Source organism: Betta splendens, chromosome 6 (genome assembly GCF_900634795.4).
Source record: "Betta splendens chromosome 6, fBetSpl5.4, whole genome shotgun sequence".
Classification (NCBI taxonomy): domain Eukaryota; kingdom Metazoa; phylum Chordata; class Actinopteri; order Anabantiformes; family Osphronemidae; genus Betta; species Betta splendens.
The window spans coordinates 3,332,409-3,351,474 of record NC_040886.2 but is presented as its reverse complement, the minus strand read 5'-3'; the positions used below and the strand labels follow the sequence as shown (position 1 = coordinate 3,351,474).

General features: G+C 42.5%; 1 protein-coding gene across 3 annotated transcripts in view; it reads left to right on the top strand.

Annotated features, from left to right (window-relative positions):
• The first annotated feature begins 2,372 nt into the window (after positions 1 to 2,372).
• cpne2 (copine II) overlaps positions 2,373 to 19,066 on the top strand; it is a 28,863-nt gene continuing 12,169 nt past the window's right edge. The window contains exons 1-10 of one of the 3 annotated variants that reach the window (XM_055509893.1): positions 2,373 to 2,644; positions 4,771 to 4,971; positions 9,546 to 9,725; positions 9,860 to 9,934; positions 10,108 to 10,179; positions 10,527 to 10,610; positions 10,797 to 10,886; positions 11,981 to 12,079; positions 13,039 to 13,125; positions 14,548 to 14,607. In XM_055509893.1, coding sequence (XP_055365868.1) covers positions 4,795 to 4,971; positions 9,546 to 9,725; positions 9,860 to 9,934; positions 10,108 to 10,179; positions 10,527 to 10,610; positions 10,797 to 10,886; positions 11,981 to 12,079; positions 13,039 to 13,125; positions 14,548 to 14,607 — 924 coding nt within the window. In that variant the 5' untranslated portion in view covers positions 2,373 to 2,644; positions 4,771 to 4,794. The remainder of the gene's footprint in view (positions 2,645 to 4,770; positions 4,972 to 9,545; positions 9,726 to 9,859; positions 9,935 to 10,107; positions 10,180 to 10,526; positions 10,611 to 10,796; positions 10,887 to 11,980; positions 12,080 to 13,038; positions 13,126 to 14,547; positions 14,608 to 19,066) is intronic. The other 2 variants (XM_029152992.3, XM_029152991.3) reach the window with 2 other exon arrangements.

Genomic DNA, 19,066 nt, shown 5'->3' with positions numbered 1-19,066 from the left:
TATATATATATGTATAATATATATAGAGATATATATATAGATAGAGATATATATATATATAGATATATATAGATAGATAGATATATATAGATATATAGATATATATATATATATATAGATATATATATATATATATATATTATATATATATATGTATATGATATATAATATATATATATATAAATATATATTGGCACATATTAATAAAAGCACATGAATTATAGTTGATGAAATGTTTCAGTAACACATTCCATTTTCAGAACGGTGTGTTCCAGTTTTTCATTCAAATTCTTTGCATTGTGCCAAAAGAAATAATTAATAGAATTGTAATGATTAAGTGAACTACACTCAGGTGTTTTTATTTCATTTATTCTTTCTGAATTCCTCCTCAGCCTTCACAAAACACATACAAACACAAACCACAGTAAAACTTGAGGCCAGAGTTGAAGTCTATTATTTTCAGTACTGTATGTCTTCCTTTGATAAAATATTTCCTATTTATTAACAGACTCTGATAAATGGAGTCGTTTGTACTGTAATAGTGTTTACAATAACCAGAGGCCACATGGGTGAAAACACAACATTACACAAACTCAGTACATGGAGAGTTGAGGGATTAAATCCTCTGTCTGCTCCTATTGTCATTTAGGTTGTGGTCTCTGTCCAACCTGCGTATTTATTGCTGATATTTCAGATTTATTTTGATTTATTAATCTTTAATTCAAGCTCAAGTTAAATAAAGTGGGAGAAACCACACAATTACAGTTTGAAAGGTTACTACTAATATATTTTTTGTTTGTTACTTTCATTTCAGAAAGTAGTGCAACTTCGCAAAACAGAACTTTCTCTTGTTCTGTTTTTTGTTCATTTGGTTTATTTGTAAGTTTATTTGTATCTTAAAACCTACACTTGACTTTTTCTGGTCAGGTCACTCTTTATCACATCATTTCTGTTCATTCACAGAGTATTGATAATAAAAAATAATTGTCTTGATTTTCTTTTTGTATTTTCATATTGCAGTATTACATACTGATACATACTTAGTTGTTTAGGGTGGCACCCGTCCCGCTACAAATAGCAAAACGCTCTTCATTTGGAAGTATGCCAACATGAGCAGCTGACAGCCAGCTGTGCCTGTCAGTGAAGCTGAAACCCAGTGGAGCAAGCGTTCAGGAACGTCCTCCGGGCGCCCTCTTGTGGTCATGGTCGGTGGTACTTGTTTCTCAGGTATTAGTCTCTAATCGTTTATTTTCAAAAGACGTAATGTCTCCAGTTCCTGTTGTTTACCATGTAACCATGAATGGAAGCTTTGGTTTCAGGGTTCTGAGTTACGTGGGCTTACTGTTGCACTCAAACTGTGTGATGTTGTTCCATTAAAACATGTAGGATTTTAGCCAAGGTGAAACCAAACAGGTCAAAATGTATTATTGCAGAACCTGGTATGATTCAGTGAACAAAACCAGGTTACATACTTAGTATGCATGTGCTTAAAATCATCACATTATGTATTCTTTGTTTTGTTTAATGAATCATATCTTTATTTAACAAATGCTCAAACTAGTGATTTGGTGGTGTCCTTCTTAATTCTCACATTCTCGCAATTATTAATACTATTAAAATACCGATATAACGTTCTATCATAAATGTTTCCTTTGCACCGAAGAGTATCAAGAAGTCTTAAAGCAAAGCATGCCGGGAAGTTTGTACCTTTTTAATTAAATGAATTGATTGATTATTAACTCAACTCATAATATGTAGTTAAGTCTTTGGCAGGAAAATAAACAAGAAAAGAACATTAATACCCAAATAATCATTTGGGCGAAATCATATGTTAGAATAATCATCATTCAAATCTTTACTAAACCATCAAACAACCCTTCTGTTGCATTTCAGTCATATATGTACACTGCACATGAAACATAATATGACAAAGTCACTAGAACAAAGTCAAATTAAAAAAACTACTGATAATCATTGATTATCTAAACATTTTCTAATTGAATCATGTAACATTCTACTTCCTGTACAATAATAATGATCAGCTCATAAATAAAGCGCAGGTGACTGCAACTTACATTCTTGTCTTTGTGTATTTGTGATACGTCAAGCGCGTTGTGAAACATGTTATCCACAAGGAGGCGCTACGCGTTCTCATTATGACAAGCTAACTGGTTTATTATCACAGACTCCCGGAAGCTGTTTTTAGTTTAAATACACAGCGTTCAGACACCTCGCTCAAGTATCTATATAATAACGCAGTGTAGAGTAGCTTTGTTGTCAAAAGACGTTGTTCAAACAGAAGCGCTTGTCTTTGACGCTTTTATTTTGTAAGCGTGCCTGTTGAGCTTCCGTTGTGTCTGTAGCTTGACTCGTCCGTCCGTTAGTGGCGCTGGGCACAAACGTAGTCTCAGCAGCCGCAGCAGCAGCAGGAGGATGATTTATGCGCTCACACTGTTGCGCCTTCCAGGATACGCGCGATAAAATGGCATCAGCAAGTTCATGTGTCATTCTTTGGTAGAAAAAGTGGCTTTAGACGTTTTTCAACAACACACATTTTACCCCAACTCCTCAGTGTCGGAAGCAGTTTTAGAAATTATCACCTGAAAAGCGACGACGAAGTTGGACGACGTTTGGCGTTACTGAGGTGAGAACATCTTGTGTTCGTTTGACAGTAACTGCTTGGATGGAAATTACGATACAGATTAAACGTTTTTCGAGTTTAACACGAAAAAGGAAGTATGTGGCATTATACTGAACACCTCGTCAACAAACATAAACACACGCGTGTTTAACGTTACATAAAGCGCAGAGTTGCTGTTTTACCCGTTTGGCTGTTCGGCATTCAAAGTTGACACACCTCTCGCTAATTACTGTTTACTGAGGTCCGGGGCGCGTAGCAGGTAGAATTGGACCTAATGACCCGTGTGTTCCCATCATGAGCCGGGCTCCGCGCTGCTCTCCACACTCAGCCCGTCCTCCGCCCGCTGCTCCCGCTCTGCCCCCCGCAGAGAGCTGGCTGAGCCGTGGATGCGCGCTGTGACTGAGGTGTGAACGCCCTCAGCAGGGTCACTCCAGCCCGCTGCACGGAGCACGCCATGCCACATGTGGGCCTTTACTTGTATCAGTGTCATGTGTTTCCTTTCGTGAGCCGCCATGTTTTGTGTACTTGTACATCCAACTGTTGGAGGGATGCTGGGGGCTGCGGCGGATGTTTACTGGAGGCTGGCTTTATGGCACTAAAGTAAATGACAAGAAATGAATTAATGAGTAAAAGTGTTTCAGTCTTGTCTTGTCTTAACAAATCCAGTGTGAGTGATCAACTGAATGGAAGTGAACGAGAACGCTGCACTGGTATTTTCGCCGTATATCACTACCAGCGTGACATCACAGGAGCTGAACGGGAGGCGCGCGTTGGTTATGACACATTAGTTAGTATCTTAGCAACAGCCAGCATCCTTTTAGCATGCCACTGTGAGGACAAAGCCATTTCTACTGACTCAAGACACCGTGCGCTTCAGAGACTCTGAATGATGCTCAGAAATAATTTTTGATATTGTTGGTAATATGACAGAGACAAACAGTTGCATTAATTGTGTTTATTGTACCTTTTGTCTGGATGTTTTTTTTCAGCCTCTTGCCAAATGTTGCACCATTTTGAAGGTTTTGTTCTGGCTTTGATCTGGGCTCAGGGCACAACGTGTGTGTGTGTGTGTGTGTGTGTGTGTGTGTGTGTGTGTGTGTGTGTGTGTGTGTGTGTGTGTGTGTGTGTGTGATCCACAGCCAGGTCACCCAGCTAGATGAAGCTTGCGTTCTGTGCTCATGTAATTAAACTGCAGTAAAACCACACAGTGGTTGAATTTAATTGATTTGTTGCTGTTGTTAGGAGGTTTTAAGGTTTTGCGACATTATTGCGTGATGATCTGTTCGCCACTGGTTTCTGGAGGTTAATCCACCATCTGCCTGGTAACAGGCATGCACAGCATCACATTTTCCCTTTGCAGTGGTGTTTTGCAGCAGTGTATGTTTGTGTCGGCTGATGGTGTGAGACATACTGTACACAATACACACGAGATCCTGTGGAGTTACGTAAGAGCGCTAACGTAAAACTCCAGGTTGCCCTGGACAACAGTCATCATCATGTATGTAACAGCTGACTCTGCGGGGTGAAGTGATCATTTTTTTGCATTATATGTTTATTCGTAGTTTGTCGTTTTTTGGTAGAAGAATTATGTCAGAAAATGAGAGAGTGAGGATTTTACGTTCTTGTTTTGAAATATGTAGAGAGCATATTTTGCCAGTTATTAGTAATTATGGTGGGACTTTTTATCTGCTGTGATTGTGCATTGTCTTTTAGGTTTGTAGTGCTGAGGCTGTATGTAAACTCATTCATGATCCACAGAGGAAACATCAGACTCTTCTGCATTGTAACAATCCCATAGTTTTAGAGTACATTAGGAGAATTGCGTTCTGTGTATTCTCTACGAAAACAGATAATGAGACAAAACAGAACAGTTGATGCCTTCAGTATGTGAAAGTGGCAAAAAGACCTACAGTAAAAGGAAAAGGAAGCTCATCAATTTTTAGAGTGTTTAATAAACACATATTTAAAGACAGAAAATATCGCAGTTGGAAATGTCCAAAAATGATTAAACAAAGATCTGAATGATTTATAGAGATGCAATTTCAAGGTAAAGGAAAAAAATGATAAACAACAACAACTGTTTCATGTTGCATGACTCCGTTTTCACGCCACCCTCTTCTTGCCTGCAGGGTGATCCGGTGCCACCTCAGACCATGGCCTACACTCTTGGCTCCACCGCCGAGGGCCAGAAGCGAAGTGTTGGACCTCAGCACTGCGTCACTCGAGTGGAGCTGTCCGTCACCGCAGCCAGTCTGCTCGACCGCGACGTGGCCTCCAAGTCGGACCCCTTCTGCGTTCTCTTCCAGGAAGTGGACGGCAACTGGGTGGAGGTGAGCGTGATGGAGCGAGAGAAGGATGGAGTATGGGGGACGAGAGAGGGGTGCAAAGGTTCACAGACCGGGTGTAAAATAAAGAAGAGATGAGAAGAGGGTGAAACTGACAGACTGGTGAGAAAAGCCCCAATGTGGGAGATGATAGCGCTGAGATCATCAGGAGTGAAAGCATTAGCGTTTCGCCACCACGCTGGGTTCCAACTCCAGGGAGGTGGAGAGAGGAGGCTAAAACACACTGCAAAATGAAAGATCAAAGGGAAGGTGAAGGATTTGAATAAGTGTTGGAAGCACTTTTCAAGATGGCGCTTACCGCTCCAGCCCTTCTGGCAAAGCAAAGACGAGAAGAGCGCTCATTGTTCACTGACTTTGGAGGAGTGAAGCCAGAGCCGCAGTCGTGACGCCTTGACCATCTGGCATGAGCCCTGACACGCTGGGACCGGCAGGAGCTCGCAGGGTTTGGTGGTTCTGTAGCAGTAGATCAGCAGAGACGTCACTGTAAGCTTCCATGGGCCGCTATTAACTACAAAGAATTTAGATCGACATCTTTATTTTCTTCGTAAAGCACTAGCATGAACTAAATGTGCGGGCTTCCTCCTTAACTGGGTGGAGGAAGCGCGATGGAGCGAGAGAGGGATGGAGTGTGGGGGACGAGAGAGGGGTGCAGAAGTTCACAGACCACGTGTAAAATGGAGAAGAGATGTGAAGCGGGTGAAACTGACTGATTTTCATGCATCAAAGCACTGAAGCCATGACACGAAGGAAGTTTCCGAGCTCAGTTGTTTGGGGGCTTTTGCTGTGTGTCATCTGGTATATGTACTGTAAATGCTGGATTGTTGCTGGAAGTCCAGTGGAGTCATTCAACCTACGGCACCTGATCAACGGCAGGTGTTTTGAAAGAAACAATCATTAATTCCCTGTTTCTTTTAAAGCTTGTTAATGTATAAAAGAGATCATCTCATTTGCTCAGACGTCACAGACGTCATGTGGAAGAAGCTTCTAGGAACAACAGAACACTGGCACACAGTAGTTACAACAACCACACTCATTCACATAGACTCTGGAGAGAAAACGCTGTATACGTGTCACAGATCCCACTAAGTGATTCTTTTCATGTTCAGAATTGTATATATCAGATATGATGAAATGTGTCTATTCCTGATGAACGGTGCACATTTCCTGACAGCGTGAGAACGTATCAGAACATATGGGAGCAGAAACCCAGATCTTCTAATCTCTGTGACGCTACTTCCTGTCTTTCACTCAGTCGCTGCTATGTTTGTCTCACGTTCCACTTGCGACCACTATGTCTCCGTGTATGTGTTTTAATGTCGAGCACTAAGTTAAAGGCAGGATGGGAAAGTTTCAGTGTGTGTAGGCAGCTGCCTCAAGGCTTTTCTGTTGCTGGTCAACAGGGCAAGCGAGCTGTGTGTGTGTGTGTGTGTGTGTGTGTGTGTGTGTGTGTGTGTGTGTGTGTGTGTGTGTGTGTGTGTGTGTGTGTGTGTGTGTGTGTGTGTGTGTGTGTGTGTGTGTGTGTGTAGGCGAACGCTTCGGGTTGTAGCTAGATTTTGGTCAGCAGGGCATGTGCCTCTGATGTGAAATTGCCAACGGTTACTATGGCAATGGGAAAGGAAACAAAAGCTGAGTGCTCCTGGAGTGAGGGAATGATGGAGGAGGCGAAATGAGGCCCAAACCTTTTATCGGATATTATCCACAGCTTGCTGTTTCTCTCTCTCTCGTGGCTTTCTCACTTTCTCTGATCCCCTCCTGTTCGCTTTGTCTTTTTTCCTCTTCTCTTCTCGATTCTGTTGCCAGTTTTCTTTACTCTCTATCTCATTTTCTGTCTGTCTTCATCTGTCTTGTGAGCTGGAGGTGTGAGAGGCAGCTGGGTCCATCAGGGGAACGGGTGAGATATGGGTGTGAGACCAATAGGGTGTGAGAGAGGGAGATGAGAGAAACAGAGGGGAGCAATTAGTGACAGGGGACGGAGAGAATGTGAGCAAAGATAGAAAATGAAAGACTGAGAAAGAATGAAAGACAGAAGAATACAGAAGACACAGGACTCCCACCTATAGAAACGATGGGACACCCTCAGCACAGCGCCTGGGCTTTTTTCCAAAATCTGTAGTTTTTTTTTTCTCACTCTAAACTCACAATCCTCACGCTAATCTGGACACGTGATGTGGACACAGATATATGCCAGCATCACTGAACAAGTGAGAACTCACATCCAGTGTGATTCTCTTCGCATACTGGAAAGATGCTAACAAATCCATCTTTAGCAGAATTCTGGTGGAAAGTATGGCCTCGTGAAGCCCAGTAATAAGGAGCATATAATGAATATGTGTTATGAATATAACACTTGCTGCATTTATTAGACACATTAAAATGGGATCTGTACTTACAGTCTGAATGTTTTGAAAGTCACGATTATTAATATAAATATTGGCTATAATCCAGATATTGAAATTAAAGCTGTACCCTGAATCTTGGCAAAAGAATGAGCCTCGGATAACTTCCATGTAGCAGTGATTCCATGCTAGAAGCTTAAATTGATTATGGCAGCACATTAAAGAAAATCCTTTTTTGGACCAGAGGCACCTGAACCCTGGTTGTTTGCTGTTGTTACACAGTGACACCTCAGCACTGATATAAAGACGCCTTCCAACATATGAAAACCAACAACAGCATCATTCTTCTGTCATTGAATGGAAGGAAAACAGTTTATTAACAGTTACACACGACCTGTAACGCTGCTATGGCAGAATTTAGATCAGTGGCAACAGCACGTTTATAGAGAGGCACCGTTCACATGTACAGCTGCTTATCTACAGTACTTACATACATGTATTGGTTGACAAATCTCAAGCCAACTCCATGTCTAACCGCACAGACTGCAGGTTGGATTCTTTGAACCCAGTTCATAAGTAAAATTAATTTATTTTACAGGTATATGTTTTTTTTTGTTGTTTTAAATGCACAGAACCATGTTCAAATGTCCATCTGCTGGTCTAAACTGATAAACACTTCCCCCTGAAGTTTCTGTCTTTTTTTATAATTTATAATATAGCAAGAGGTCATGTCAAAAATGTCAAAAGAAATCACAAATAGTCCGAGCGCATGAGACGGGCAAGTAGTCTGACCATAGTGAAGATCAGAGGCAGTGACAGGTCACTGCTTCAGGTTACTGGTGGACGAACACAGCACCACAGCAGGACGTCGACCAAACACCTGCCTGAGAGACATCACACTCATGTAGCTCATGCTGCCATCTCTTTAAACCAGTACCGTCAAACTGGATTGTGCTGATTGTTGGTGCTAACAATTAGGATGGTGGATGCTGTGTTATTATATCATTGGAGCTATTATATCTAGCATGTTAGTTAAGGTAGATACAAATGAATGTGGTGTTTGTCTCCACACAGGTAGCATCAGTGATCTGAGTTCATTTGCAAGTGTTCATTGAGTGAGTAAGACTCACAAAATAACAGGCAGTTGTATCAAAATGGACAATGAGTTTCTTAAGTATTTACTGTGTGTGTGTGTGTGTGTGTGTGTGTGTGTGTGTGTGTGTGTGTGTGTGTGTGTGTGTGTGTGTGTGTGTGTGTGTGTGTGTGTGTGTGTGTGTGTGTGTGTGTGTGTGTGTGTGTGTGTGTGTGTGTGTTTGTCCTTAGCTGCTGATATAAATTGGCTGGTGTAGAAATATCAGAGTAGATGTGGAGGAGTCAAAACCTGCATTGACACAGTCACACACAGTGTTAGAACCTAGACGTTTGAAACATAATGGTTTACTAGTGGCCAAACAAACAGCTTGAGCTAATGGTGTGTTTTTTTTATTGAGATCTCTGCTTCTGAGAAGAACCATGAGGAAGGAAGACAGACAGTTTAGTCTGACCAGCTCTTCCAGCTGCTAAAGGCAGGTGACAACCATAGAGCTAGCCCTATGCCTGTAAAAGCCAACATCTGTATTCAGTACACTTTATTTACCAAGGTATCCGCTCCATTATAGTAGAATAGAATACAATAGAATACAATACAAATAGAATAGAATAGAAATACTTTATCATGTCCATGCAGGATAAGAAATTGCACATGTAAAAACAGACCGTATAAAAATCTTACATACAGTATAGACATAGAAATAGAATAAAACATATACATATACTGTATAAAAGTTACAAATAAGAAACCAATGTGGTTATGAATGAATGGTGGTGTCTGGTCACAGCGATCTCAGAGGGAGGAGTTATAAAGATTGATTTAGTAGTGATCCTTGGAAGTCTGAATCTGGCTCCTTTGCTTCACTAGGATGTTGTGCATAGGTTGAGAACCATTCTCACACATCCCTCGTAGCTTAGACAACCTATTAGACACTACTGTTAAATTGTCCAACTCCACCCCTACAATGTCGCTGGCTTTACTGATAGGTTTGTTGAGTCTGTTCGTGTTCTTAGCCCGGTTTCATTTATTGTCGATAAATATTCGCAGGACGGTGTGTGTCAACGCTGAACAGCTCAAACATCCACCACTAGTCCCGTTTGAACCTTCCTCTGTCCTTGTGTCGTGTTTTCCAGCTGGGCCGCACCGAAACAGCCGTGAACAACTTGAACCCCGTGTTCGGAGTGAAGTTCCAGGTGGACTACCACTTTGAGGAGATCCAGAAGCTTCGCTTTGCTATGTTTGATGAAGACAAGTGTGCCTCGCAGCTGTACGAGCACGACTTCCTGGGAGAGTTCATCTGTACGCTGGGGGTGGTACGCAGTCCCTTCCCCTTCTAGAGCAGGCCAGACCATGTCCAGCAGTTCTAGCCTACAGTACATGTACAGTCTGTTTCTTTACTGCTGCGATTTACCTCATGTCTGTGTATCTCTGTGTTGTGTGTTGGTAGATTGTGTCAAATAAAAAACTTCACAGACCTCTGATCTTAGCCAATGGGAAGCCGGCCGGCAAAGGCTCCATCACGGTAAGTGTTGCCCCTCACGCTTCATGCTCTCTTTGTATTGCTCATCATTGGGCTCATCGATCACAGTGGAAATGCTACTGAGGCTACAGTTCCCAGCATTGCTTACTGATGCTGATGTTTATAGTTGGCAGTAGTTTAGCTCCAGCTAACGTTAGGCTGTTATGCTATTTTAGATAACAGCCCAGGAGCTGTCTGACAACAGAATCATCACTTTGACCTTGAGTGGGCGTAAACTGGATAAGAAGGTAGGCCGTACACACACACACACACACACACACACACACACACACACACACACACACACACACACACACACACACACACACACACACGTACAGTGTAGCCACACAAACTAAGCCCACAGAGACAACATGCAGCACAGTTACCTGTCACCTTTCTCCAGCAGCTGATGGGGTTGACTGCAGTGGTAGAGTTTATGAGCATGTACATTTATTAATTTATGTTTATTTCCAGTGATGTGTGCACGCTGACTGAGCTTACACGTGTGTGTGTGTGTGTGTGTGTGTGTGTGTGTGTGTGTGTGTGTGTGTGTGTGTGTGTGTGTGTGTGTGTGTGTGTGTGTTTCTCTCAGGACTTCTTTGGGAAGTCCGACCCCTACCTGGAGTTTCACAAACAGGGAGAAGACGGCAAATGGATGCTTGTTCACAGGACAGAGGTGAAGTATCTGTGGGGAAGCAAAGCTCCTTGTAACCTGTTATTACCATCAAGGTCGAGCTTGTCAGCCTGATCCTTGCACACAAAGTCAAGAACTGATTTCTACTTGTCTGCTGTTGCTGCCAATACAGTGCATGATGACTCTGTATGTGTATATTTTTTACCTGTGTCTGATTTGTGACTTCAGGTCATTAAGAACACTCTAGATCCATCATGGAAGCCATTTACTGTGCCTCTCATTTCTCTCTGCAATGGGGATGTGGACAGAAACATCAAGGTTAGTACTGTAGTTACAGTTCTATCTTATCAGCTCTTATGGATTTTCTTCTTCTTTTATCTCTGGAAGATGTAATTATAATGGATTAGGAGGGAATCGGGTCACAACGCTCCAACCCTGAAGACGTGAAAATGAAGAAGTGACATCATAGTTTCTCTCAACCAATTTGGCTCATTTCACAAATTAAATAAGCAGAGTAGTGTTTTATTGCTTGAAGTTAACTGCATTGATCACTTACTTACTGACAAAACTCATTAGTTCATTCTCAACAAAGCTGTAAAAATCCTCCTTACCTCGGACTTCTTTGGTATCAAAGCCTGTGATACAGCAAATACAGTATGCGTTAAAAAGACCCTGTCTAAGTTACTTAGAGTGAGGGAACTGGGATCATCACATCACATCACATGTCATGTACATGTACTTTTACTTTCTGTTTTTTATAAAGTATTACATTTTCATTTAGTCAAAATGGTTCTAATTCATTACTAAACAATCAGACCGTACATGACATTTACACCCACTTTATGTAATATTTTTTAAATTATTTTCTATATGATGGACCACATAACCACATTATTTTTAATAGATGAACCTGGTTTTAGTTTAACCCTAGAACACTTATCCCTGCTACAGGTACAGTAGGTCCCCTTTACAGAGTAGTAACACCAGAACATGAATGATACTGTACTTATATAATAGATTATATTAATAGATTGGATGTGGTCTTGATGAAAGTCTGGTACTTTTTAATGTTTCAAAAGTTTTTGGAGTTTGTTTTTATCAAAAACTGTAATTGATACAAAATAAGTGTACATTTACTTATTACCTTTAGCAGTCAAGCAATTACCGTAAGTTCAGTTGTGAAACTGATCTTCTTTGCAAAAAGGACCAAAGCAATTGAAGTCAAAACACTGTGGAAAACACATCCGTACTTGTATGACAGGACAAATCTACTGTACTAATAGAAAAGTGTGTTAGTGAGGGGTGGATGAACTGTAGCAGTCAAACCTTCAGTCTTTTTCCATTCATTTGTCACTCCAGCAAATGTTAAAATGTTCACTGGTCATAATGTGTTATGTTCTGCACAATCACAGGTCCTGTGTTATGACTACGATAATGACGGCGGCCACGATTTCATAGGAGAGTTTCAAACAAGCGTTGCCAAGATGAGCGAAGCACAGAACTCGCTGGAGGTAAACGCCAGTTCGATTTGTTTCTTATCAAATGTTAAATGTGTGTGATGTGAATCATTAGCGTAGAGTACATCATTCAGGGCTTCAGGCGTTGTATGAGGGCTATGGCATTTGGCTCTAAACCACTGAACCATTTCTTTCTCCAGTCAATTCAGAGCAGTATGTAAAGATGTAAAGAGAGAATCGTGTCCTGCAGCCAGGATACGATTTAATGGCTAATTTGCAGTTTAAAGGCATATAGTCACATCTACCAACAATAAAGCTGGAATAATCTTGCACAGATTTCCAATGTTGCATTTCTTGCACATAATGACAGCACAGATCCAGTTGGAGCTGCCAGTAAATACTATTGGAGATTTAGTCTTTTCACTTTAGCGTTTTTGTTCTGGTGAAATACAGGGATTCAAACATTGTTTATTCATTAGTAGCAGTGTGTGTGCGTGCGTGCGTGCGTGCGTGCGGAGTGTGTGTGTGTCTTCTGTCTGTGTTCATTTGTGCCTGTGCCTGAGCACCCTCGTGTCTTGTTCTCCCACTGAGTCTCTTCATGTGTGGTAATGATGTGATGTTGGTGGATGGGGGGGCACGGAATACCAAGCCAAAGAAGACAGAGGCAGGCTGGGGGAAAGGGAGGAAGACGGGCTGTGTGGAAGGAAGGCTAAGGAAATGAAAGGTGCTTTTGAGATGTAAAACAGCCTTTGGCTGAGCCTTAGTTACACGGCGAGGTATTTAGAGCTACCTGTCACAGGCAGTAAAGTCTGCAGGGTGTGTATCACAAATCGTGTGTGACCACACATTTCTATTGCATTTAAGCCAAAGGTTGTGTTCATTGACAACTGGACATTTCACCTTCCACCTTCCCTCCAAAAGGCGTCTTCCGTTTCTAAGCAGAACCTTTGGGATCAACAGGAACTGGATGAAGAAGCTTCACAGGCTTTTGTGCTTTGTGTCTGTCTCTCCAGGTGGAGTTTGAATGCATCAACCCCAAGAAACAGAAGAAGAAGAAGAATTATAAAAACTCTGGAATTATCATTGTCAAATTGTGCAAGGTGGGATGAAGCTCAATGACATGTCTGAGCTCTGCTTCTCTTGAAACCTATTTCTTATTTCCTAGAAATGTTTCCGACCACATACAGAGTAACTCAGCCCTTATTAAACTTTTATACATGTGGTACATTTTTCATAAACTATGAAATGTCACCTCAGACTTAGGGAGGCACCCCTTTTACTATGTAATGAAGTTGAGTTGAGGGGTTCCCCGCTGTCCCATTCCCTCTCTGGGTCAGACAGACGTACTGTCACTGTCAGCGGCTCCTTCCGTTCTATTCTTTCCATTCATTGTGTGCTGCAGTCCTGCTGTTGCAAGTGTGTCACCCAAAGTGGCTGGATGCTGAATGTTTGCAGGTGGCTCGGGGAGCCCTGGTTCCTCCTCTGATCACAAGGCCCCTGAATGTCAAGACTTCCCCCTAGATTGGGCCAAATGATAAGGGAGATTTGGCAAGCGGCTACAGCAGGGAGCAGGAAGGTCGATCAGAGTGCCCCTGTTTGGCAGTGGGGGAGTGGCACAGAGCCCAAATGTAAGTGGCCTAGACTTAGAAATGTGGCAACAGTCCCTCCAGGTAGGGACGTGAACCCCTAACTCCTCGTACTGTAGGTTCTGCTCCTCAACGCAACCCTGATAGGATCCACTGTCACTACGTCCCTGGAAACTATTCATATACTGTAAATACAAACATAGTGAGTGGAGAGTTTTTAAAAGAGGAAAATGAGGCTCATTCAACGTTAGATTTTTGTCACATTAGATCCAGTCTAAGACGTTATATTCCTAAACGGTGTGAGCTGTGTGTCAGGAGCTGAGCTGCCGCCAGGGGAGTGTTTCTCACCTTATCCTCGTAAGGGTTGCCGGTATAGCGTCTAGCTTAACTCAAACAGCGTGTCCTCACACCGCATCGCCTCATAACGATCCGTCTCCACGGAGTTTTGATCAGCTGACACACTTGTAAGGGGGCGTTCATAACTCTGAATAGCTAATTAGCGCAGATGACTTGAGCCCCACAGAGGACACATTACGCTGGAACACTTGGTTTTTAAATGCCTATTATCACTGTGTGCATATCATAAGCCGCCATAATAGATTTTTTTTCTCCTTTCTTTGACACAAAATCACGACTAGTGCTTTGCACAGATACACAGGCACAGACTCCTAATACATTAATTGTATTTGTTGGCTGCCAACGGGGATTAGACTAATGACGGTAACATCCACTAAATATATTTATTGTATTTGGACTAGAAATTGTCTTCAGACATGATCGTTTGTGCTCCACTGGTGGTGTCTGAGCTGTTGTCATTTCCTCTTCAGCTACTCACGGGTCTTATTTTGAGCCGGCATTAGTCTATTGGATTGAATCACATGCAGAAAGTGTTCTTTTTCCTAACATGATCCTATGTTGTGGCTTGTGTGTCTCTAGATAACAAGGGACTACACCTTTTTGGATTACATACTGGGAGGATGTCAGCTCATGTTTACGGTGAGTGTGATACTGGCATCACTGTGTGACTCCTGTGCTTTGGAACATAGATGAAAAATATCCCATCCCATAATATATCCCATCATCTTCTTTTTGTCTTTTGTGGAGTAACATTTGGATAGAACACGAGTGTGAGAAGCAGGGAGAAGGAGAGAGAACGATGACGAGGGAAGAGAAAGGTGCTGGGTGGAAACAGCAAAAGGGCACTGGAAAAATAAGTGAAGACAAAAAGATTGTAGGGAAATAAGTGAAGTGAACTAGACAGAGAGAGGAAGAATTCCAGAATAGTCCCAGTCTACTTCAGTCTCTTTTGCTTATGTCATACCTTTATGCAGTTCACAAACCCCAAGGCCACATGAACATTATGGGGAAGTACACAAACTTGTTTTACATCTATTCTTGTAAATAAGTATTTTTTATGAGGAAGGTGTTGCTGAAATGCTTATTAAACCCAGTATTTATGGATAAAAGATACTGCTATAATGAAACTACTAAATGGAAAACTAGAAGCCCTTTAGCATTTAGGAAACATCACTTTCAAAACAATAGAGTTAGTGAGCAATGGAAGAAATGAATGGGGTGTTATTGTCAGTGTCCATCGGAGTTCATGCTTCTATTTCCTGACTCAAGGTCTGGTTGAGTTGTTGTGTGGAGGTGAGCTGAGTGCTTGTGCAGGCTTGCTGTCAGTGTCATAGGATGTGCTCTGCGTATTTCCTGGGGACAGATAGCAGCTAGATCACACACACACACACACACACACACACACACACACACACACACACACACACACACACACACACACACACACACACAGTTGGAGAGACTTTACAGCAAAGAGCAAAGTTGTTGTTGCCATAGTGACACATTGGTGCTGATGATACATCATAATGAATAAGAGGTAATGTTTACAATAGCATTAAAAGCAACATTACTCCATGCAACTAGGAGTTTGAAATTATTGTTGTTAATTCAGTTTTATTAATAAACAGTTCGTTTGTTCACACCAAACAAGTAATTTCATTCATCAGCAAAACCAGTTGTTGTATTGCTTTATTTCTCCAGCTCAGTTTGAACAAACAATGCAATAAATAAAGTGTACACTGTCCTTGATGTACTTAAATGTAGTTCCCACTAATATGTGTGACATCCCATGCTACTATAAATAATACATCTGACTTAATAGCATGTAATTCCACTTTGAGTCTGAGTCATTCTGGTGGCTTTGGTTGCCTGAGGGTGATGAGCCATTAAGTGTCCAGGTTGCTCACTCCAACGGCTGAAGTGAATGATCATGGCTCTCCAGTAGTCGAGTGCCTCAGTAAAAGGTTCAACAGCTCTTAGTGCTGAGTGCGACTAAAGCAGAAAAAAAACATATGTTCAAAGTAAAGGTGTCAATATCTGTAAAAGCTCACAGGTGACTGGCAGAAGTCACTTTTCCACTCAGGACCTGCATAGTTTCAGTGCGCTGGGATGAAATGAGCAGATTTAAAGAGGAGCGGGAACAGTCCTCACCGCTCTCTCCTAATCTCCCTCCTTTTCCTTAGCTGCGGCTCTTACAGGGAAACACACGCACTCACACCCAGCTAATACTGTCTGAGCACAGACTTCCTCTCTCCTGCTTTTCAACTCATTTGCATACACACGTGACCTCTCGTGCAGCGTCCTTGTCAAACTCTCTCTGCCGCTTCCACTCGAGCGGCGTCTAACTGAGGCGCGCGCACAAATCCAAACACAGTCTCCTGCACGCCCACGTTCATCACACTCCTGGGCTCTTTGAACCAGAGCCATACTGTAGGTGTACAACACACACAGCCTCTTCAAATATGCTCCTCCGCCGCTTCCGCACTTGGACTGATTTAGACTCATTTCACACAGACGCTCCATCACCGATGACATCTTCTTATGTGCATGATTTTTTTTGTGCGCGCACACACAAAGAGCACAAAAACACACCCCCACAGACACGCGGAGTAAGAGCTGTTCTGCGGTGCTCAGTCAGACTTAGTGTGGCTCTAATCCTAATCTCCAGGAAGGGAAAGTCTCTCCTTGGGGCTGAGAGAGCTCGAGGAGAGAGCAACGCTTCTCTGTTACACATAAAGCACAAAGAGACGGCTGCTGCTGCTGACGTGCTGCTCGTGAAAGCCTCATTCCAACTGAATTACTCTATTATTCAAATCTTATGTTTGATACCATTTAGAGCTGGAGTATAACTGACTCTAAGGGATTTTGGTGAGTGAGGTGCAGAGATGTAGATACTGTGTATCTATCAGGCTACTGTGGTATAGTGTTCACCCTGAAGTTTGAGCTGACCATTAGAAATATGAATCTCTACCATTCAATACATCAGTGCCAAATATGGAAAACTCCAAATTGAGCTGTAAGAGGCCTGTAGCAATTTAAGTGTCCACATGTAAAAGCCAATCAGGTATCAGTATTAAGAGGGGGGTTCATACACACTACTGGTGATTGTGACGTACAGAGAGACATCCACCAAAATATCATGACGTGCAGTACAGCAGCAGTCACGTATAGAGCAAACATGATGCGAAGGAAGGAAACAAGTAGACTAACCACAGGAAACGCCAGGCAGTAGGTTCGCACCCTCAACACAGCGACACAGAGGGAAGCCGCTGTGGTCGCGTGGCCACAAACACGTCCTGGCCTGACGGAAAACTACCGACAACATGGACGTCAGCATGTCAGACGCATGACGTCTAAACGAGATGGTTCAACTCTACGCACACTTTGTCACAAATCCAGAACCATTGTGTAGTTTCTGTTTTATTTTGTCCACTTCCTGTTTAGTTCCTGTTCATGTAGCTGTTTATCTTTACGTTCAGTCACGTGGCCGCTTCAGCTGTTTCCTATTATTCATCACGTCTAGTATTTAAGCACCGGCTCTGCCATTGCCCATTGCCAGGTTGTTTGTCCACGTACCTCTGTCAACTCTCCAGCGTCATCACCACTAAGTCCTTCCTGTTGTCACGGCGCTCTAGGTAACGGACCTGCACAGCGGAGACAGAGCCACGTGATCAAGAAAGTTTAATAGAACTCGTAGTCAGGCAGGCAAGGGTCAATACACAGCACAACCAGAAAACTCCAGCGAAGGTACAGAAGGGGACAAGGCAAAGACACGGTTAAGACAGCAGGCAGGAAATGGTACACGATGAATTTACAGGGAGACGCTGGAGAGTCGTCACGGGTGGATGGACAAACAATCTGGCAACTGGGCAGGGCTAGAGCTGGTGCTTAAATGCAGAGTGATGATGATGGCTGGATAGGTAGCATGTGAGTAATTACTAACAGGACACAGGTGAGTCAACTAAAACCGGAGGTAAAACTGGAACTGAAAACATGGGCACTGAACAGGAAGTGGTACAAAAAAAAAAACGGAAATGAGTGAGAAACTTGACTATGTGACGTGAACTGTGACACCTTCTTTATCTTGGCCTTGTCTGCTCCCTCCATTCTGGTTTTGGACTCAGCATAGCGTGTATTGACCCCAGTCTGCACTGCTGCCATCATCTTTACCACTTGTGTACTGACTTTTTGCCTGTCTGACCACGCTGTCCTTATTAAAACCTCATAAACTAATTCCTGCCTCGCGCTGCCTCGGCACTTGAGTCCTACACCACACCTCGTGCCTGACACACTTGTGTTCTACTAATTGCCAGCAGCTCAGGCCGAGGAATATGCTGGGTGCACGCTGATGTGATGTCTGCTGCCGTCACATTTGCAGCCATCAACATAATAACGTCTGTCAGAGCAAAGGGCACTGGAGGAGCAGTGGCGTAATAGATTGGAGATGGTTTTGTGCCACCGATTGTCAGTTTGATACATGTTACATTGTACATAATCACAATTTCAAATTAAGACACAGACAAACTGAGGCAACTTGTTATTATGTAAATTCTGGAGCCACAAAATATTTATAATTCACAAAATCACAAATTCACAAAAGTGATTTTCAGGGTACATTCATGCAACATATGTGCAAATAGATCTTAGGTATTATTAATTAGTAGGAGTTATTATTGATAATTATTCGGCAGCATTTGTAAGTACATTTATGACGCCTTACAATTGGAGGCTTTTACATTCCCTGTAGTCCAGGCCCAGAGAGAGACCTGAGAGCCTGCTGGCTGCGTCATTAAAACAGTGAGTGCATCCAGGGTCTCATTCACATTCGAGGTAGGATGCTCCATACGAGCATAATGGTCGCATGTTACCAAGAATTTTGATAAGTTTATGGTCTAGGACAAGATGGATGGGGGTGTGAAGATGGCTCAGGGTCCTACTGGGGCTCTGCCTGTCAGCAAGGACCCATCGCTTAGTCCTTACAGCACATTAGTGATTAGGTTAGTAAATAGTTTGACGCACTGGGATAATTAATTTCACAAGGACTATAATACAGTAGGTTGCCTGTTATTGCACCCATTTATCTGCTGAGTAGAACTAA